At 32.2% G+C, this 22,775-nt stretch overlaps 1 protein-coding gene across 1 annotated transcript in view; it reads right to left on the reverse strand.

Moving 5' to 3' along the window:
* Nucleotides 1-315: 315 nt before the first annotated feature.
* Nucleotides 316-22,775, reverse strand: part of LOC139425796 (uncharacterized) — a 32,166-nt gene continuing 9,706 nt past the window's right edge. Inside the window, exons 5-11 of the mRNA XM_087162234.1 lie at nucleotides 21,397-21,560; nucleotides 18,724-18,813; nucleotides 14,748-14,866; nucleotides 6,902-6,944; nucleotides 2,642-2,697; nucleotides 1,794-1,869; nucleotides 316-683 (exon numbers count right to left, since the gene is read on the reverse strand). Of these exons, the coding sequence (XP_087018360.1) occupies nucleotides 528-683; nucleotides 1,794-1,869; nucleotides 2,642-2,697; nucleotides 6,902-6,944; nucleotides 14,748-14,866; nucleotides 18,724-18,813; nucleotides 21,397-21,560 (704 nt within the window). The 3' untranslated portion in view covers nucleotides 316-527. The remainder of the gene's footprint in view (nucleotides 684-1,793; nucleotides 1,870-2,641; nucleotides 2,698-6,901; nucleotides 6,945-14,747; nucleotides 14,867-18,723; nucleotides 18,814-21,396; nucleotides 21,561-22,775) is intronic.

Below are 22,775 nucleotides of genomic sequence, written 5' to 3' on the forward strand. Positions count from 1 at the left end.
AAAAACCGAAACTGAAATAACCAGAGAGCATCAGCTTCGGCAATCTCATACTATTAAGCTAGGCAGAAGTGAGTAGTCCTTGTCGATAGATCTCCATTTTAGTATTTTGTCGAAAGCTCTTTTTTTTCACGAATTTATTTGACGATTTTTGATTTATATCGCGAATTATACTATAGCACATTTCTAATAGGTTTAACGAATTGCATGTCATTTATTTGAATTCAAATTTATTTTAATGACTTAGTATTTACTAAAAAGATGTAACTTATTTTTTAAAAAAAAGGTTTTTATACGGATTTGAATGATTGTTTTGAATTCTTAGAACTTTGTGCATTTGCAGTGTACATAAGTTAGTAGCGAGCGAAGCGAGCTTGGTTTGCGAAGCAAACCATATGAGATTGCGTAGCAATTTTCGGGGGTTAGCGAGCGGGGGGCGCAGCCCACTAGTATTATTAATTAAATGAGGAAAGAATAGTGCATTTGATCAGAAATATATCGATTATTACACTTTTCATCTTATAATTTAATTATGACTGCCGTGTCCTTGATTTGGTTTTAGCGAACTTTATGAAGTAGGTGTATATATATTCAGATAGTTTGTATAATAAATCAGAGATCGATATGATAGAAGATCCGATCCAAATTCCTAGGAATCCACCGATGTTGCTAAACAATTCCATTGGCTGAAAATATCAGAAGAAAATTAATATTACAATATATTTTATTCATTAAACTGATAATTAAATAGTTAAACAAAATAGTTTTCATGTAAAAATATAGATACTAATTAAATTTAATGGAATTGAATGTATACTAATTGAATGTGGCTCAAAAATTGTTTTTACCGCTTTTTTTCTTTATAGTCTAGTTATTTCTATGTAATATATTTTTCGTGCTTTCAAATTAAATTATCTGTAAGTTATTTATCCATTTATTTATTATGCGTAGAATGAAAAACATATTTGATAAATGTTGGTAATTCACTAAAACAATCGAAAAAGAACTACAGTTTTTGTCTGTGTGGTGTTGATTGTTGGCACATAAGAGAAAATTGTCTTGAGAGTTAAGAAAGAACCTCGTGAAAATAAGAAAAATACAGAGCTTTTAGTTTCAGCGTTTGGATGAGAAAAAAAATTGGATTCTCTAAATGACATATCATTAAACATTTCAGTACTTTTCATTTTTTTTGCAATTATTACTTATTCATTCTTTATATATTGTTCTCCGGTCATCATCATATTGTCATATCATTACTTATTTCATATTGTCATATCATTACTTAGTCATTTTTAAAGAAAAACAATTTTGCAACAACATGCGCTTTCCTTTTTCTTGCAATTATCCAATTATTTTTTTTAAATGTAAATGTAGAATTTTATTAATTAAATATCATAATCTTTTTCTCAGAGACATTTATACTTATTGCGCAAATCTTCGATTAATTTATTTTTAAAGAAAAAAACTTAGTGAAAAAGAAATCCCTCTCAAGGTTGTTCATGTCGTTTAAATTTTGAAGCAAATAGGATGAAAATTGATGGTAATCGTGCCTCTCTTTTTCAGATATATGAGAAAAAATGTGTTTGTACTTTATTGGTAAATTCATTTTGTTAATGCATTATAAATCACTCAAACTTATAGCTTCGAATATAAGATAGAAAAAAGGGAGCTCTAGCAGAAATTTATTAAATTAATCTTGTTTTGCGGGAAGACTTTTTGTGTGATTGTAATTAGCATTTTCGTTTTATTGTTGGAGAATTTTGATCAGCAATGAATTTAAAACAAAATCCACTTACCATCATTCTTGGAACAAAGTTGATAATTCTAATCCTTGCATTTCTGAAGGACACTCCGACATATGCGAATTGAGAGCTGTCAATTGAAATCAATATAAATATTGTTTTCCGGAAAATAATCTTCAAATTAGATGCTGCAATAAAATTGTTTCGTTTCTACGAAGTAATCAATGGAGCCATTTTGAATGGCCAAAAAGAAAATGAATTTCAAATGTAGACAATTGTTAGCCCTTCCAGTAATGTCCATCGCCATTTTCTGTCAACTTGTCTCCAGCTGTTGCAATCTCATTACGATAAATCTCGGTGGTTTTGGTCGCAAGGAAGTCAGTGAGTGTTGGCACAAGTCTGCTCCAGTAGGAAAGACTTCTTTACTAAAATTATTGTTTAGGGATTTGATGTCGCAAGGTCAGGCGAGTAAAGAGGGTGGCACAAAGCCTTCCGACCAAGTCGATATACGCCATTCCTGGCCACCGGCGTGACGTGCAGCCAAGCGTTGTCATGCAAAAATTGTAAATCTTTGCGATTCTACAGAACTGTCTCCTTACGTTGCAATGCCATTGTGGGACATAGAACGAGACTACAAACCTACGAACATATTTTTTACCACTTGCAAACATAGAAGTCAAAAGAGCCAAATGAATGCTATTCCGTTAAAAGACAATTATGAATTGTGGAACTAAGGAATCATTTATTAACTATTAAAAAGTGTACGCAGCAACAAACACGAAAATAATGGTACACCATTGAAAAATAATAGTAAAGCTTGGTAATTAATTTAATAAATTATTTTAATTTTATAAATAAGAATTGGCTTAATAATTTTTTAAATATAAAATATTAAAACTTACATATTATAAAGTCTGGGATAAAGTATTTTTCTTTCCTGATATCCATAATCAAGGTCCTACAAGAATTGAAAAGAAAAAGAAGTATTATTTGGAAAGTTTCAAAACTGGACATAGTTAATTAACTATAAACATTCACCGACTCGCTCCGATTTCTTAAAATTTTCCCACTGATCCATAGCAACAGCAACATCTTTATTTGAGACATAGTTGTTTTTTTACCGCCACGGCATGCAAATCTTTGGAAATTTAAACCAACAAATAGTTTTTAAATTTACACTATTTGGATGTCAGAGAGGTAGTAGGTTTGGGTTATCATATATTTTTAAACAAATATACTGTACATCGCGTTAAAAAAAATATCATCCTGAATGACTTTTGATCTAATGATCGGACCTTCACGTTCTAAGACTCGATCTAAATGGTCCGAGGAGGTGACCTCAAATCTGCTAATCAATTAGTGTAGACGGTAATTTAAGGTAGGTAATCAGATGCAAATCGTACTTTCTCATGATAAGTATACCTTTTTCGACAGATTTGGTATATGGTAGGTAATCAGATACAAATCGTACTTTCTCATGATAAGTATACCTTTTTCGACAGATTTGGTATAAAGTAGGTAATCAGATGAAAATCGTACTTTCTCATGATAAGTATACCTTTTTCGACAGATTTGGTATAAGGTAGGTAATCAGATGCGAATCGTACTTTCTCATGATAAGTATACCTTTTTCGACAGATTTGGTATATGGTAGGTAATCAGATACAAATCGTACTTTCTCATGATAAGTATACCTTTTTCGACAGATTTGGTATAAGGTAGGTAATCAGATGCGAATCGTACTTTCTCATGATAAGTATACCTTTTTCGACAGATTTGGTATAAAGTAGGTAATCAGATGAAAATCGTACTTTCTCATGATAAGTATACCTTTTTCGACAGATTTGGTATAAGGTAGGTAATCAGATGCGAATCGTACTTTCTCATGATAAGTATACCTTTTTCGATAGATTTGGTATAAGGTAGGTAATCAGATGCGAATCGTACTTTCTCATGATAAGTATACCTTTTTCGACAGATTTGGTATAAGGTAGGTAATCAGATGCGAATCGTACTTTCTCATGATAAGTGCACCTTTTTCGACAGATTCGGTTTTCTGAAACCCAAAATGTATGGGAAAGACGCAATCTGGGAAATATCGTCAAAATATTTTAGACAGGAGAGCTGTCCAAAATTTGGACCCCTTAATGTTAATTTGATTTTATGCGTATTTCGCTATATCTCGAGAACTTCTTCAGCGAATCATAAAGTTTTTGCACACAAATTCGCTTTGTCCAAAGATACTTCCGTACAAAAAAAAAATTTTAGAGAATATTTATTATTTCATTTAATAATAATTGAAATAATTTTGAATGCAAGTTATAAAATTTCTTAGTTTAATTTAAAGCACGTAATTTTGCATTTAAATATACAAAATTTTAGTGAAAACGATCGAATAGTTCCTGAGAAATCGAATTTTAAAGATCTCGTATATTTAAAATTTGATTTCTCAAGAACTATTCATCTGATTTCCCTCGAATTTTGTATTTTGCCATTTAAAATTACGTACTTTAAAATGATGCGGATACAAAAAATTGTATACCTTACAATTCAAAATTCTTGCAATGAAATAATAAAAAATAATAAATATTTACTAATTTTTTTGTATGGAATTATCTCTGGACGAACGAGTTTTATAATTTTGTACAAAAACTTTTTGACTCGTTTTAAAAGTTTGCGAGATATAGTGAAATACGTTAAAAATTAAATTAACATTAAGGGGCCCAAACTTTGAACTCCTCTCCTGACGAAATTATGCTGACCATATTTCCCAGATTTCCTCTTTCCTCTATATTTTGGGAGTTGATAAAATCGTATGTTATTCAAAGAAAGTCGTTAGCAGTAATTAATTAGCATATTTGAGGTCATCCCTTCGAACCATTTAGATTGAGTCCTAGAACGTGAATATTTGATCATTAGATCAAAAGTTATTCAGAGGGGTCTGTTTTCTTTTTGGCACACTATACATAACAATATTGTATTAAAACAAAAATATCAGAATTATTGTACAAGATGAACTGCACCTAAAATGCTTAATTTTGTAAGCATCTTCTAGAATCCTAATATACATAAACTGTAAAAAAAAGAAGGAAAAAAAAACTATAAATTTAAAAGTCGCACTAATCAAGTACTAACTGTTAAATAATGATTTACAATGATAAGTTTCGAATTGTTCATTTTTATTTTGCATATAACCGCACTAACAGAGCTTTAAAAAATGTGTTTTAAACAAATCCTACGTGTGTAGCTTTTTATGATTTATTGTGTAATTTTTAAGTCTTGACAGCTCAGACTTATCTAAAAATAGCGTGTTATTTGTGTAAAAGTTCATAAGCAGTGTAATCACCATTTTAAACCTTTTTATATTTTTTTTAGTATGTTGGAAATATTCAAAGTGGAGTGCCTGAATTTTTTCTCCATATTCCCACGATTTTCCCTATATACATCACCCCTTTACTATTAATAATGAAAAAGTAAAACATCCTTCATGTTTTCATAGAATTGTTTACGTAGTTTATTTTGTTCATTAACTAGAACCAGTTTATTTCTAAGAACAAACGAATGAATTTAATTTTGGTTACTTTATGGTTTTATTTAAATAAAAGATTGTACATCACCTTAAACCATTTTTTAGAAAAAAAACTGTTTCAGTTTTCTTATTACTTTACAATAAGAAAAAGGAAACGTTTTACAATATATGCTGTTCATAATAGTCCTACGGTAACTGCGAGAGGAAAAAAAAACATTAAATTTATTTAAAAAATAGATTATGGCAATAAACTTTTTTTTTAATTTTTGCTACGTGTTCAGTAACAATCTGCCAGTAACAATCTTCAGTAACAATCTTCAGTACAATCTGCCTCAAAAGTGCAACTTTGACTACTTCTTTACTAGAATGCTGTTGCCAATGATTTATTATTGCCGAATGATACATGGCGCATCCAGAAAGTAAGTTTCCCTATTTTATTAAAAAAAAGAGCTCATACTTTCAGGTACATATTTATTGGCAACAAGTACAGCAAAGTTTCAGCTATTTTTCAACATAGCCACCACCAGAATTGAGACACATGTCGTATCGTGGAATCAACTTTTGTATCCCTCTGCCGTAGAACTCTGCCGCCTGTGAATGGAACCAACGTGTGTCAGACGTCTTCAGCGATCCGTCGTTGCCAAAACGCTCACCGGAGGACAGGAATTTCTTGAGGTGCAAGCAAACGTGAAAATCACTACGAGCAATATCGGGGCTGTAGGGTGGATGATTAAACATTTCCCAGCCAAATTCCGTCAAAACAGCTGCTGTGCGTCATCCCGTATGTGGACAAGCATTGTCATGGAGGGGCGCAACACCGGCAGTAAACATTCCACGGCTCTTGTTTTGAATGGCAAGTCACAATTTCCGCAGACACGTTTCACAGTAACGGTCCCAGTAACGGTAGGCGTCTGTCACACGCTGCTTCCATTCACAGGCGGCAGAGTTCTATGACAGAGGGATACAAAAGTTGATCCCACGATACGACAAGTGACTCAATTCTGGTGGTGGCTATGTTGAAAAATAGCTTAAACATTGCTGTACTTGTTGCCAATAAATATGATTCCGAAAGTGTGAGTTCTTTTTTTAAAAAAAATCGGCAAACTTACTTTCTGCATGCGCCTCGTATTTCACGTTTAACCGTTTTCTCACAACTTTAAGCAGAATTCATTGTCATTTTATCGCCAAGTAATATTTATTACCAAAGTCACGAATACTTTCCAAGTATCTAGAATACCCGAACCTCAATTAAAATTTTGTGCAATACTATTTTTAATTTTTTTCTAACCACTATTAGCTGAATTTATAATTGATGAAAATTTCAATCCCTTTCTGGCTAGCTAGCGCTATGATTTTAAATGCCAACACATGGTACAATTCTTTCCTAACTGTTTTAAGCAAAATTTAGAGAGAGTCAATATTCCGAGACTTTCTGATTTGAACAAACTAACATTCAATGAAATAAAAAAATAATTAAAATAAAGTAAAATTAAAACTACGCTTTTCAAGTGAACTAAAGTTTTTTTTATGAGATCCAAAATGGAAAAACGTAGTCTTTAACTTTATTTTATTATTTTAATTATATTTAATAGTAAATTATAATTCATAAAAGAGGAAGGAACAGAAATCATACATCGTGTACAGTCTGAAGGTGCTTGTATGTGAACCACCGAGTCCTGTAAAATAAATTTAAAAATTAGAGAAACATATGCGTCAAATTTCAAGTAAGCCTATTCATGCAAATTAGTGAAAACAAACGCCCTTTTTTAATAAGTATTGAATAACCTCCTTTAATAAATGTGGAAAATACTTTTTCAATAAACATTGAATGCACAGGTGCTTTAATGCAGTGCTTCCTAACCTTTTTATAGACGTGAACCGGTTAACGTTTGATAATTTTACAGCGGCATGCTTAATGGAAGGGGGGGAGGACTTTGCTTACATTTTAGAGTGTTGCGATTTAATAATTTCAATTTAATTGTGTTAAACATACCAGGTGGCCGAGTGGTTAGCGTGTCTGACTGCGGAGCCATTGGTCGCGGGTTCGAATCCTGCTCAGGGCATGGGTGTTTATTTCTCTCTCTGTGTTCTATGTCCTTTCCTCTTTGTATGAATGTGACCTGCCCGATAAACGGGCTTGCGGTTGTGTGACGTGGGCGACGCTGCTCCACCGTCGTGGCTTCGCCACAGGTGCCCACTGGGTAACGAGAAGAGAGTAGCAGTTCTGGCATTTCTGTGGCCAATGGAACAAACCCCAAGTGCCCACCATTGAAAAAAAAAGAAACACATACTGTCTCCAAAATTAAATACAATTACGTGTGTGTTACTGGTGTTGTTTTGTGTGACGTCCCTCAACTCTCGGTTAAACTCTTTACCATGGAAAGAAAAGTCGTACAAACCAAAGAGAAATACATCACATAAAATGAAAATAATTTAATGATTCGTGAGCGGCCCGGTATTATTTTATCCGTAGACCGGTATCCATCCGGTGCTCGGGGCTGGAAACCACTTCTTTAAAAGAAACTGAACTCCATTGATCGTATTTTTAATTATCAAATAGAAATAAATATTAATTTTGATAAGAATCTGGAATCTCATTGATGCATAGAAACAATTTGTGTACTCCAAAATTTTAATTAGAAAGCTTTATAAGTTTATACTTCTTTGAAAGCCGACCGGCTGTGTAGGGGTTAGGGAACTGCTTTTGTATCAGAAAGTTTCTGGGTTCGAATCCCAGGCAAGGCAAGGATGTTCTTTCCTTCTCTGTACTATCTTTCCTTACTATGGGCGCAACGTTGGCCCACCTAATATGATGCCCCTGAAAGAGTGGCTAACAAATCTGTCCTTCAGATACCTGTATGACGTAGGTCATTCTACAGGTGGGCATTGGAAAAAAAGTATTTCTTTAAAATACTAGGAGGCTCCACTCCCTGCTCACTCCCCCTACTAACTGACATAGAGTTTGTCTATGGAAAGAATTCCCCTCGCTATTCGCTTGAAGCAGTGGCGGCGATTAAGGTTACGAGGTTTGGCTATTTCAAATGGGAATGTTGGGCCAATATTTCAGACAGGTTTTGACTGAAGGAGAAAGGAGATCAGGTTAGATCGAAGCTCCCCTCTTTGAAATGCACTGTTTCTTGTTTTCTTAGCAGCAGACGGCCATAAATTTTGTGGCGACAGGAGTTTTTCCTGTAGTTAAACAATAATTGCTTCTCATTCATAAATGTTTTTCTTTCTTAAACGTTAATGTTTTCCATAAAAACACGGAACATTTTGTTTTCTAAATGTGCAATTATTGTAGATTTATCGAAGAGCATTCTGCTATCTAAGAATACGCTTATAGTAACGAAATAGACGATTATCGAGATTTAAAAAATAATCATCTATTTTTGAAGAAAAGAAATTACTTAAGGAATAGAGATTGTGTGGATCAAAAAGAAGAAACAATTTTACTAGTTGGCGAAACTTATAACCGTTCAATTACTGAATGGTTTTCATCGCTTTTTATTAAATTTTTTTTAATACTAAAAAATTTCAATATAAATCTAAAGATTTATATCTGCCAACGTGAATTCTAATTATCTTTGCTTTGCCACTTATTATTGAACAGCTACTCCAGTGGACACTATTAAAATAAAGATTTTATGAGAGAAGATAAATTTCTATAACAATGGATAAATAGTGAATATTTAAAGCAAAAAAAAGGAAAAAAATTCCGAAAAAGAACTTAAATTTGCATTGACTTTAAAACAAAAATTAGAATTTCGAAAAAAAAAAATCGGTGTAAATTCATTAAAAAATGGTCCCTTTTAGCAAACTCACTTTCAACTATGCTGCAGCATTTCTGAGGCCTGTAGAATGACGCTTATGTTACTTTTTCAAACAAGTTTAACAGTTAATTATTATCTATTGTTAAATGTTTTTATTAAATTATATTCTCGTAATTTAATGTTTCTAATGTTTTATGTTATAGTTTCTGCGTGGCAAAATTTTCTATAACGTTTAAGTTAATACCCAAAACAGATTCGACAGCCCTTACAATTTATTATAGAGAAATAAACAAACGTCTTCTTGATTGTGAGTTGAATCGACAAACATGAAGTTGTTGCATGTTTCATATCTAATCAATTTCTATTCACCTATATTTCAGATCATATATACACTCTATAACAAAAAAATCGACGCACCAAAAAGGAGTTGTCCGATTGAAACGAAAATTAGTGGATAGGAAGACAATGTAAAGAATAGTAAATGATTAAAATTTCAGAATAATTGAATAATTTATTGCAGAGTTACAGTAACAAGTTCAATAAGGTGTTGTCCCGCCTCTAGCCCGGATACAAGCTGCCACACGGCGTGGCATAGACCGATAAAGCTTCCGGATGGTCTCTTGCGGTATTTCCTGCCAAATTCGATCCAATTGTCGAACGAGGTCAACATCATTCCGTGCTAACAGAAATAAATAAAATTCAACAAACTTCAGTTCCAGTTCATGCGGTAAAAAAAACTATTGCGTAGAAAAAGTTTAAATGGTTCGTAAATGATGATCCGAAGTTTAACGATTTAAAATAGTAAGTTTATGTAGTTTATTACTGTTGATCCAAGCAAAAACATTTTGTTTTCATGCAATTAAGATGAGATAAATATTACATGAATATATTTTTCTAAATGAGAACATTTTTAATGAAGATTACTTACTCACAAGGAGTATTGTTGCACATTTTGAAGCAAATATTTCGATTTTCTCCTTGGACTTTTTCACCTAAAAAAAAGTATTTACGATAGAGTATAATAAAAAATATGGATCTTAAACTACTTCTCGCTTAGAGTCTTAAGAATGTATTCTTAATTTGTAAAATAATTATTCAAAAAGCTAAGAGTGCAAACTTACCACTTGCTTGATAAAAGTTATTAATTTTTAAAATTATTAAGCATTACAATTATTGAAACATGATATTATTCTGATTAGAATGTTGAAATGTTGAGGTAATAATTAAATTACCGCTTCTTAAATATATTTTTTTAAAGTTTAATTTGTTGCTGCCTTCTATTTTCTTGATTGAACTCTTGTTGTTTAACGTGAATTTTTGTGAACAAGTTGGTTTTATCGGTCTTCATCGAGCTCAACTACATCATGCATCAGCCACGCCGAGGTGCTCAGTTTAGCCGAAATGCCACCACTAGGACTGGGCTATAAATCGATATATCGCGACATATCGATTTAACGCCTATATCGGCAAACCGATACAGCAACTTTCATTCCAAGCGATGCATCAGAAATCTGATTTAAGCAGTCGAGTGAAGAAGACGATATAACGATATAGCGATATAGCGATACACGCAAGGACTTTCTCTTACGTTCCGATGCCAACTCGCGCTGTGGAAGACGATATTGTTTCGTTATGTTGAGACGGCCTTGACTGATGAGCGGTAGAATCAGAACCACTTTTGAGACCTTATATCGTTATATCACATGTTCGTTTTCGCACCTTCGCGATTTGAAATCGTTTCTTGTAGATTATTTTCAATGGGATTAACTTCGTGATCGCCGTCGTAACCTTGTTCTGAACGCAATCTATTATTGAAAAGAATTTATAAAGAAAAGTTTCTTCATTAATTAGGTAAGTTTTTTATTTATTTTCTGACAAAACTTTTTTGTATTTTTAAATGTGAAAATTATCGGAAATCTAATTTAAGGCACCCATAAGGAATTAAATTACAAAGTAAATAAATTTGTGAGGTTATTTTTTTACTTTCTTTTAATTTATTAAAAACCTTTCGGATAAAACTTCTAATAATTTAATGGGCTTCTATTACTGATTTTAAATTTATAAATCTTGAGTTGTTTTTATTTTTAGAAATAAAGTTAAAACAAAACTTATTTTTTGGACATAAGTCAATAAACTTTATTTGTTCAAAAGAATTTGAAAAGTTTGCGAATTTTATTCATTTCTTTTTTTTATTTTTTTTTTATCAATTACTACTTTGTTTTATTAGAGCGTAAAATCATTATTTTTTTTTAATTTTCGTTTTATATTATTAGTTAATTAGCTAAATATATTACCGAATATCACAATTCTTTTGTTTTTATTTTTAAGAATTTAATTAAGAAACTTTGCCTTACTTTGTTTTTCGTTCGTTCATTATTTAATTTAATTTAATTATTTATATGAAATAATAATAAAAATAGTGTTTAAGAAGCATTTTTTTTCTAAAATTTATTTAGCTCTTTGTTTTAAGCATACAAATAATTTTTTAACGAACTTATTTTTTAAATTTTGTTCCTATGCTGTTAGGTAAATATATTGATAAATTTCACTTTTATTTATTTTATTTTTTTTTAAACTAAGAAATCTTTTGTTATTTGCGTGATCATTTTTAGAAATTATAGCAAAACTTGTGTTTACTTCTTCATTAAGAATTTGAACATTACGATCGAACTTAATAATTCTGTAATTATTTACGCATAATAGTACAAGCAAATATTGATTTGTTAAAAAAAGTTTCTTTTTTAAAAAAAAAAAAAATATTTTTAACACTTTGTTTTAAGTGTATAATGAATTTCTTAACAAACTTTTTTTTTAATTTTTTAAATTTTCTTTCAATAATTTCAGCTAGATATCTTTATAAAATTCCCTTTTTATTTTTAAACTGAGAAATCTTTCAGAGAACGAAAATTTTAAGAAATTATTACAATTCTTATGTTTACTTTTTAGTTTAAAATTCGAACATTTTTAATTTTAAACTTCGGCTTTTAGTCAATCTAACTTTTATTTTAATTAAAATATATTTTGAAATTTTAAAATCAGCTTTTGTTTAATAACAATATTTTTTTTCATTAAGGGTATTTTAGGGGTTAACTTAAATTAAGACTGCTTATACCTTATAAACGATAAAGAAGTGCAAATATTTCATTCTGTATCTACACACATTTTTTCAATAAATATTTTAAGTAAGATTTGTACATCTTAGTCAATTTATTTAATATCTTTCTTTAGCAAAACATATATATTTTAAAATTTATAAATTGATTTAAATCAATATGCGTATGAAGTCTTGATAGAAATCTGACTTTCTGTGCCTTAAAGTAAATGAAATTCAAAAATACTATATCGCGATACATCGCTATATCGCGATGCAAAACTGACGATATATCACGATAGATAATTTCTAATATCGCCCAGTCCTAGCCACCACTGAGGATTGAACTAGTCCTTCGCAATGACAGCTGAGCTAATATTTGACTTAGAACTATTTAGTGACACTATCTAGTATGTGCATTTCACCGTAAGTACATTTTTACATTTAACCTGATAAAATAAAAAGTAAATAGATAGTACTGTTTTTTTTGGAAGAAATAAGGGTCTAATGTATGAAAATTGCAGTTTTTGACTGATATCCTTTCACTTACAAAACCTTTATACATTCAAACTTTTTGATCTATCCACTACATTTCGATTATAGTGGATGAAACGTTAAAAAATACCTAATTTGAGATAGAAATATCAAAATTTATACCCATTCTTAACACCTATTTGCAGTAAGTGTCATTCTGAGAGATGGAATATAAAATACCCCACTTCTTTAAAATCATGTTTAAAATAAGTACTAGCAATGATAAACATAGCCCATTTTTTTACAACACCACTTCACCAAATCAATTGTATGAAGCAGAAAACCTAAGAACTTTCATACAACATATAGCGTTATTTGGATATACAGTGTGTTTTACTTAAATAAAGCCACACCTTGTTTTTGTGTCATAATTTGACGCAATCCAATATGAACCAACATGCATATTAAGTAAGTATTTATCTAAACCCATAATTTACATGGAGAAAATGACTCCCTGCTCCACCTGGACACGATGAAAAATCGAATAAATAAAAAAGGAGGAGGGAAAGTGTTCTATAAGAATAAAGCAACTTCTCATAATAGCTGAAATATCCTCTATATTCATATGTGACTTGTTGCTCGCATTGCTTACCATTTACCAATATGTAGAAGACATTTAATAAGGTTTCAATGGTTGCCTTAATTATGCCACAGCTAACACTGTCCCTTTTTAGTATAGAGTGGTGTGCTGGGGATGACCCCTCCCGTTTTATAGGGGATTGTAGTAATGTAACGTCTTGGGGCTGAAAAGCACACTTCTTCCATAAGCAAAAACAAACTATTACAGGGCTGAGTCGTCCAAACATGATATATTTCCTTCCTGCTCGATCATGCGCTGAGTTTCATCATCTATTGATGCCCATGGTATATAAGTCTTTTTCTGAAGAATCAGTATATCCGGTGTTTGGTCTTCCTCTTTTTGGGTTACCAGTAAAAGTCAGCTTTTTAATTGGGCCACCTTCATATTTATGACAAGCACACTATTAGAACACCACTGTGAAAATTTTTCAACGTAAATTGCAACAGCATCCTTTTGGAAAATCTGGTATTGAGCAACCAAATCTCACTGCAAGTAGCAGGAAATGAGTTTCTAGCAATTTTTTGGAAATCAGTAACCTTCATGCGGCCTGAAAAAAAGTAATGTTAAATTTATCATAATAAGGTAAGAGAAGCCGTTCCACGCCATAAAAGAGCCTTGCCACCTCACTGCTGTCCATCGGAGAAAATTTTCTATTTTTTCTCAGATATTGTTCCATTTTATGCACCATACAAACAATTTGCTATTGGAAAAATTTAAGCGGTATTTTAAGTTGGAAACAAACCTCAAGCATAGGAAAGTGAAAAAAAAAGAATTTCGATTATGCACAGGCAGTTTTGTGCGCAACTAGCATGACATGAGAAAAAAGGTTTTCGTCTTCATTATCATAACACAGCAAGATGGAGGTTCATTAATTGGGTATGAAGGATACAGCTATTGAGGTCAACTTAAAATGGCCTTTCACCGAGAGGCTACCGATTAACAAAAAATGCTTGATATCCATTTATTGCCATTTATAGCAAAGATTTATGGTTCAAGTCAGATTTTAATTTTGGTAATTTGATTTTAATTGATGGTCCAAGTCTGTCAGTTTAAAATTATATAAAAATTTTAAGTCTAATAATCCGAACTTTTTTTTAAGATACGATAAAATAAATTAATGAAATATAATAAATCATTATTAGTTTCATTGGACTTTTCGGGTAAGGATTGTAAGGACTGATTCCTTCAATATTTAAAATCATTTAAAAGTTTTTCTTTATTCTTTCAAAAAGTTTCGGATAAATGCAAAATGTATTAAAAAGGAAATCAACATTAAGCCCGGACTTTCGACAGTCCTCCTGGCTAAACAATTGGGAACATAGTTTTCAGATTACGAGAGAGAGAGAGAGAGAGTGTGGGGGATTGACCCAATCACGAAGTGTTTCTTAAAAATTTGTTCCTCGTGTGCGGACAGTATCTCATTTCCACTTCCTTCAAATATGTTACAAACATTGACTTTACAAAGGATTCAAAGCATAAATTTTGTTTCAAAAATATATTTTACCTGCTGTAATGGCGCTTACCTTTTTTACACAAATTCGCCATGTGACTAATACTTATTGAACGTGGTGCACATCCATATTGCTCCATGTGAAGATTGAAGGTGCAAGTTTCTATGCAATCCTAAAGAAATGCAAATAAAATTGTGGCACAAAGAATTTCTTTGCAAAAATTATCAGAAACGCTTAACCCCGTCCCGCCCCCTGTCGGGGGCATCCGGGGAGCAATTTTTTTGATCAACTAAAAATACAAAAACAATTCCCAGTTTGAAAAACAAAGGGAAGATGAGTATTTACAATGAGGAATAGAAAGGGTGACTTGAATTCAAAATATAGATAGCAAAACAGATGAAAAGATGACTCCATCAACAAAGTAACGAAAAATGTAAAAATGCAAGATATGTAAAAAGCAGATATTTGAACAGATGAAAAGTTAACTCGGTGTACAAAGTCGTTAATTTTAACAGATGGAAAGCTGACCCAGTCCATGCATCAAAACAAGTTTAAATGTGAAAGTAAGTACAGGTGAAATGTTAATTCCATACACAAAGTGTCCTATATTTTAATTATAAAACTCAGGGTAGGTGGAAAGGGAACTTTTCACCTTTTCAACAAATCGAAAAGTATGATGGGGTTTGGATAAGTCTTTGAATTTCAGTGCGTGATGTCAATGTTCTGACAAAAAACAGTTTTAACATTTTCGTTATTATGACGCGTGTGGTGACGCACTTTACATGAAAACTTGTTACATTTTTTAAAAGCTTATTGTACATATTCTAATCTTTATTTTAACTTTTGACAGATAAAAAAATAAAAAAATAGGGCTTTGCTGAGATGCCATTATAGGCATTACATATTTCTAAGCTTTTAAACTTCCCTTAATCTCATAAATTCAATTTTTTAAATCATTCTTAATCTTTTAATTAAATTAAACTAATTATTCAATTTTTATAACATTTTATAAAAAGCAATTATGAATTATTCTTCAAATTTTATTTTCCTCTTAACAATGAATATAAAAGCTCGCTGTTTAATTTAATACAAATATATAACTCATTAATTCATTATCGCAACTAAATGGAACACCAAAATCTATTTTTATTAAAAATATCTACTCTTTATTTCTTAAGCTACTTTATTTCGCTTGGAAAACAAAAATGTTTCAGTTATATTAATTTTTACGATCTTTTTAATGATTAAGGTAATGCCAAATTATTTAGAATTTAATTTTAATTGTTTTTGGCTGTTTTATCTTTCGATAAATCACCAACAACGGATCTCTTCGAATGTTCCTAAGAGTCCGTTAAGAACAATTCAATTACTGCTTGCTTTAAATTCTTGCCGTTAGGGCTTGGGGGTTACGCCCCCCTGTCCAATCTTTATTAATTTTACTGAATAATTTCGTCATGTTTAAAAAAGCATCTTTTCATCTCTTTCATAGGCGTGTGATGCTTATTATTTCATTTGTTCAATTTTATAATGGTCAATATAACTTAAATAAAATTGATTATTGCTTGATATATCAATGAACTATCAATCCTTCATGTAAACAATGTACAACATGTATTTACAATAATCACGCCTTCACAAATATGCTGGAATAAAACGTCCGCCACCATAAGAGCGAAAATAATGCAATGTTTCTAACTAATTTTTCAAATTATCCACAACTTGCTGTACTCCTAAGCCAAAAAATTCATCCAAATTTAATTCAGTTTTGATTTTTTTAAAACTATATATATGTAGTTTCTCTCACGTAGAATTTTTTTAAAAATGAGTTTTCCTATAAAACGTGATCAAAAGTTTCAAAAAAGTGACATAAAACAAGTTAAATTTTCGTGTATTACTCAAAACCAATCAACCAAATTTAAAAATTCCTACATGCAACGAAAACTATATACACCGAAAAGCCATTACATTTTGACCACCCTGCTAATAACTTGTAGGACCACCTTTAGCCCTCAAAACTGCTAGCATCCGCCGTGGCATTGATTCCACAAGGTGCTGATAGGTAGTCTGAGGTATCTGGTACCAAGCGCTCACCAACTGGTCCTGCAATTCCCTCACATTGCGAGGGGGTAGCATGGCAGCACGAATTTGGTTTTCCAAGTAGGACCACAAATGCTCTATTGGATTAAGGTCAGGTGAATTTGGGGGGCTAAGACATGACTTGAAAGTCACTGGAATGTTCCTCGAACCAATCTATGACGATTCGACCCTTACGACATGGTGCATTATCCTGTTGGTAAACACCATCCCTAACAGGAAAAACTGTTGCCATGAATGGGTGAACCTGGTCTGCAACTATGTTCAAGTAGCTTACAGACGTCAGAGATTGTTCTTTGAGGATTATGGGTCCTAGTGTGTCCCATGAAAACATTGTTCCTGGGCGAGAAACCATGAAAACCTGGGCGAGCCCATTGTTATAGATGGAGGGTGGTCATAATGTAACGGCTCTTCGGTATATATTGTGAATATTGCGTCAAGATTTGAAGTAAATCGGATGAAAATTGTGCTAATTAGAGATACAACGAGCAAGTTTCGAGTAAATTGGGTTCAAAGTTTTGTGATTAATAATCCAAATAAATATATAAAATCTTGCAAATTAACTATATCGCATCAATACTAGATGCATGAGACAGTTTTGTTTAAATCATTTTCAGTATTCTTAAGTGCTAGTTTAGCCCCCTTTCTTGTCAATCTATCCTTATATGTTTCTAGAGTAGCAGCCCAAGTTTCGGGGTCATCTTCCTTTTGAGCACATTCTTTGGCTGCTGGGTCTGCTTTTATTTCCAATTGGTTCAGAACCTTCAATAACCCTATTCAACGTTCATTGGAAATTATTGCTGCTAAATAAGTTGCAAAATCAGCTATTTATGTAGAAAGTGACATTAACTACACTGGTGCATGAAATTAAGAGAATTTCTCGATTATCTCTAGAACTACGGGACCGATTTTAATGAAATTTGATGTGTACATACATTGATACAATGTAAAACAAATAACCATTCAACAACTGTAATACACAAGCATGATCGTGCTTAAAACTTGTTGGAATCGGAAGGTATGAAACAGTGGTTGCATAATAAACAAAAAAAATTTTCTAATACTGGGTACGGTCCCTCTTACAGATATACAGACTTTGCAGCGTGACTTCATACTTGAAATAAGGCAGTTTATTATTTCCTGTGCCAATTGGCCTGAATTGTCCTGTGGCAATTTCATACCTTCTGACTGCAACGAGTGTTGTCAACGATCTTGCGTGTATATTACAGTTGTTGAATGGTTATTTATTTTGTATTGTATCAATGTATGTACACATCAAATTTCATTAAAATCGGTCCAGTAGTTCTAGAGATAATCGACCAAGTCTGAAAATTCTCTTAATTTCTTATACCAGTGTATTTTTCTTGCATATTTTAAACAAATTATTTCAATAAAGTAGTTAAAATGGTAGTGTTTTACTAAAATGTTTTGTTAGGAGTGAGCGCATCTATTCGTCAACTGAGCGTACAAATTTGCTTGTTCACACTCGTCACACCACGTCCTGCTCTTCACTCGGCATCTTTCACATTTTTACGAAAATCAATTCAAAATTTTTTTTTTCATTTGTCGAAAATTTTACGGTGTTACCCTTAAAATACCAATAGGTTAAATTCTAAAATAAGATTACTTATTTTTTTAGGCCAAGGCATCTTATTCTAAACTAAGATTATCAAGGTAACTTAGAGCATATTTCTTGCTATATAAATTAAATATGTCATTTATCTCTGTCCAACTGTTTTAGATTAGTTTGCTTTTGGTGACTATCTAGCGTCTCCTGGAGCACTTGAGTTTAGACGTTGTTATGGTTTAGAGTCAGTTAGCATAGGTAAAGAACAAGTCTGTATACAGACTGTAATAATGAAGTTCAGTCTTAGCAATGCAATACAATAAATCAGTACTTTTCAATAAAGAAGGGTATATAATAAAGCAGCATACCATTATATCAACGTTTTCGTCTGTACTCCCTTTAGGATTAAAGAATGTGCATTTCGTATCATAAGGGTGGGGTAAAAGATGTTGCTCTACCTATGAAAAAAAATTTAAGTTACCATTTTACTAGTTATAGTGGGGAATAAATTAAATCTCCCAGAAGTGAATGACACAAATGCTATCACAGGATCAAATGAAATTGGGATTCTAGTACATGAAAATCTAATCTATAAAATGAGAAGTTTATAAACAGCTCTCAAGTGGCTCAGAAAGAGAAATGAATTTTGTTTTTATCGCATTATAAAAAACGTATACGAGTGCATCACTTTCTAAATAAACTTCTATAAACATCGGAAGTCCCCCGCGTCTTTCAAAAGTGACGCACCCTAAATTTTTCATTTTTGAAGTGAAAAAAAATTGAATTATTATCTTTTCTAAATCCCCTCAAAAAGGGTAATTTTATTCTGAATTTTTTTTATTACTTACTGAATACCCGTTTTTTGTACTGGGTGAAAAAGTAAGCACCAATAAATTAGTACTGAGCAGTAAACTACAAAATTGTGCACAAGGTAAGACAAATTCCGACACAAGGCACAACACAAATGATATACATTTTAAAACTTTAGAACATATCTGTTAACCATTTTATAACGTTTCTAGTGTGCACTTCCCCAGCATTGTCTCTTGCGGTGTTGCTTTAAAACTTATAAAGATTTCAAATGTAAAGAAACTCCATAGTTTTGAGAAAATGAATGCTTGCGATTTAAATTTTTAATATTGAGCATTTTTTAATATCATCACAGCTTGATCACCTACTAATATTCAAAAATTGAATTATATAAATAGATTTAAATTTATTTTTTATCTTTTGGATAGATTGAAAAATCTTGCCAAATTTCTAACCAGAGTACTACTATACGATTTTCAGCCGGCCAGCAGTTACCTGACGCTTACAAAGTCAATCAGATCTATATGGGTCGAAGATGATCAATAGGATGATTGTCAATAGGATAATAATCAATAATGATCTGAAGGATAATCAATAATTAAAAAACTAGAGGAAAAATTCTTGATTCGGAATCCAATGAGTAAATTTCTTGATTTGAAATTTATTAAGATACTATCCTCAATAAAATCAGCTCAGCGGTTTACAAACTGGGAGAGGCGCTTTATAACTATGCATAGAAAATCATAAACAGTAATGTCATCATTCGCCGGTAGAAGCCAACAAGCAGGGATATAAATTTTTTTTTTAAATGATTGCCATCGAAAACTGCACTCAAATAGATCCCGAAATAGATATTTCATCGGAACTAAATGATTTAGTAAACTAACTAGTTCAGTTTGCTAACTTGGTTAAAAAGAAAGAACCACGAAACATTCCGTTAATGATGAAGAAATGCCTATCTATTTGGCATATAATGACGCTTCCGTTCATGGGTTGCAAGCTCTCAAGTCGCAGAAGATAAAAGAGAGAAGCATAAGATCCTCATCATCATCATAAGCTCAACTGGTTTGCAAGCTCTCAAGTCACAGAAGATAAATGAGAGAAGCACAGTTCCTCATCATAATTATAAACTCAACTGGTTTGCAAGCTCTCAAGTCACAGAAGATAAAGAAGAGAAGCATAGATCCTCATCATCATCATAAGCTCAACTGGTTTGCAAGCTCTCAAGTCACAGAAGATAAAGGAGAGAAGCATAGTTCCTCCTCATTATTATAAACTCAACTGGTTTGCAAGCTCTCAAGTCACAGAAGACAAAAGAGAGAAGCATATAGATCCTCATCATTATCATAAACTCAACTGGTTTGCAAGCACAATCCGTTGCTTATGTCACCCACTTCTTTTACAAGTTTATAATAGCTGTTTCGAAATACTTAGTAGATTAAAAAGGGAGATTTAGTGGAAGGGCAGTTGAGATTCAACGGCGAGATTTCGTGCTTTTTAAGGCCAGTGCAGAGAGCTGGCGTGGTATTGGCATACCAGAAACTGTCTAAGTTCTTTAAAGCGATGTGTATATTATAGTAAAAATGTTTTAATGATTCTAAAAAATAAGAGACTACCCAGAAAGCATGTAACCTTGCGACAACCTTGTTTCGGTAATCTCTATTTACTGTCTCGAAAATGTACTAAAATCCTTAATTCAATAAAACAAGAATATTGTTGTTTCAAACCTTTCATCCTAAATTAATTAAAAATTATTTTTAGAGCTCTTTTAAAAGGGATTGTCACTTAGGTAGATGAGCATACAAGACGTTGCGAAAAGAAACCTTATCATAACCTAGCTGTAAGATTAATTTTCACCTTAAGACTAGCTTTATTCAAGGATTTTGTTCACGCTTGAAAACCCTAAGGCAACCTCGATTTTCAAGTTTTTATATATAAGGTTGTTTATCAAAGTTTAGGATTAGGGTAATGTGTGTAGAATAGAGCAGATTGTCACATATCTCATTTAAAGGTTAGAAGGTTCACACGTACAAAAAAACCTCTATAGGCTTACCTTAAAATGTTTTTGCTGAGTGCAAATTAACCTGATTTTGCTATCTCGGTATAACTATCTGCCAATTATGAAATGAGCTTTCAATCATTTTGCTTTTAATAAAGTCGGAGGCTCATCTCGTAATGCTACGACTTGGCAGTTTTGTGAATAGGCATTGTATTTTGTAAGGAATACTCACATATTCGGTGACTTTAATGAAATGATATCCCGGTACTCCAAGCCTAATGCCATGTTTAAAAGGATTCACAAGCCTTCTGGAATCATGTATACTAAAATAAATGGCCGGTCGAGCTCTGGGATCGAGATATTCATCCGCATTTATTCTCAGCCAAAAGATATTATCTGCGAAGAAAGAGATTTATTACTTTAATTTTAGGATTAATAACACATTTTATTTCCAAGATAATAGCTTAATGCATATGAGTCAGGATTAGAGGGGTTATAAACAAAAGAAATTTTCTAATCGACGGTAAATTTTACGATCTGGACATAGCTCAAAATGTGTGCTTACGATAATGGACATAGCATTTGATTCCGTTCTCTTTTTGAGCATATTTTTAAAAGAATTAACTGAGGATTATAACTAAATTTGTAATACGATATCGTTCATTTGCATAAATGACTGGTATATTTTATTAAATTGATCTTTTTTTTTTGCTTAAAAAAAGACTTTAAAAGTCAACAGTTGTCTTTATAAAGTTGCCACGGATGCATTAACATAAATTATTGGTTGTAAATTTACGTTCTGGAAATTGAGAGTTTAAAAAATCACTTGATCATTTAAAATACGGAATACGTGGGCATCATCTGATACCTATCACTCCCACCCCCCCCCATGACTCTTCGAAGTAAGGGATTCCGTTCCGTAATGATTATGCTTAGCATTTAAAGAAGTAAGGAAATGTAAACACACAATTCCCCGTTTAGTTGTTAAACTTGAGTATTTTTTTGCTGCGCCTATTTGTGCAAACACGCATTTTGAGTTGTGTCCATTTTTGCACACAGACACTGTGAGCTTTGTCTATTTCCGTAAACACGTACTTCGAACTGTGTCTAGAATTAAAAACTCACCAATAAAATGCTTTTTCACCGGCTTCTATTTAATCCTTTGTGATCGTAATAATGATATCCATATATAGTTATATTATGCATAGATATTGTGTACAGTTGATGTTTACGTATGCCTGTTTAGGCAGATGGGTGCGATTGTTCTTGTTTTCCAGTGACGCCATCTATGGCCAAGAATCGACTTCGATCGCACCCATACTTCACGCCAGTTTATAGGGCGGACCCATTCATACATCCATTCATTTATCGACGGAACGTAATTTTGACCTGAATCAGAGAACGATCAATCTCCAATTCAGTACCCCCAGAGGTATTGATTTGTAATGGGAACATGAAGAACTTTGCGACTCGACAGATTTAACGTGCATCAGTTGCCATTTGTTACACGGCTCTGCCACGTGTGCTTCGAATACAGAGATTAATCTCCGGCTAATGCCCTACAGTAATTTGTTAAATAATATTGCTTCCTCGTTTTGCATAAGTTTATAT

This window comes from Parasteatoda tepidariorum, chromosome 4 (assembly GCF_982258835.1).
Source record: "Parasteatoda tepidariorum strain Cologne lab strain chromosome 4, Ptep-v5.0, whole genome shotgun sequence".
NCBI lineage: Eukaryota > Metazoa > Arthropoda > Arachnida > Araneae > Theridiidae > Parasteatoda > Parasteatoda tepidariorum.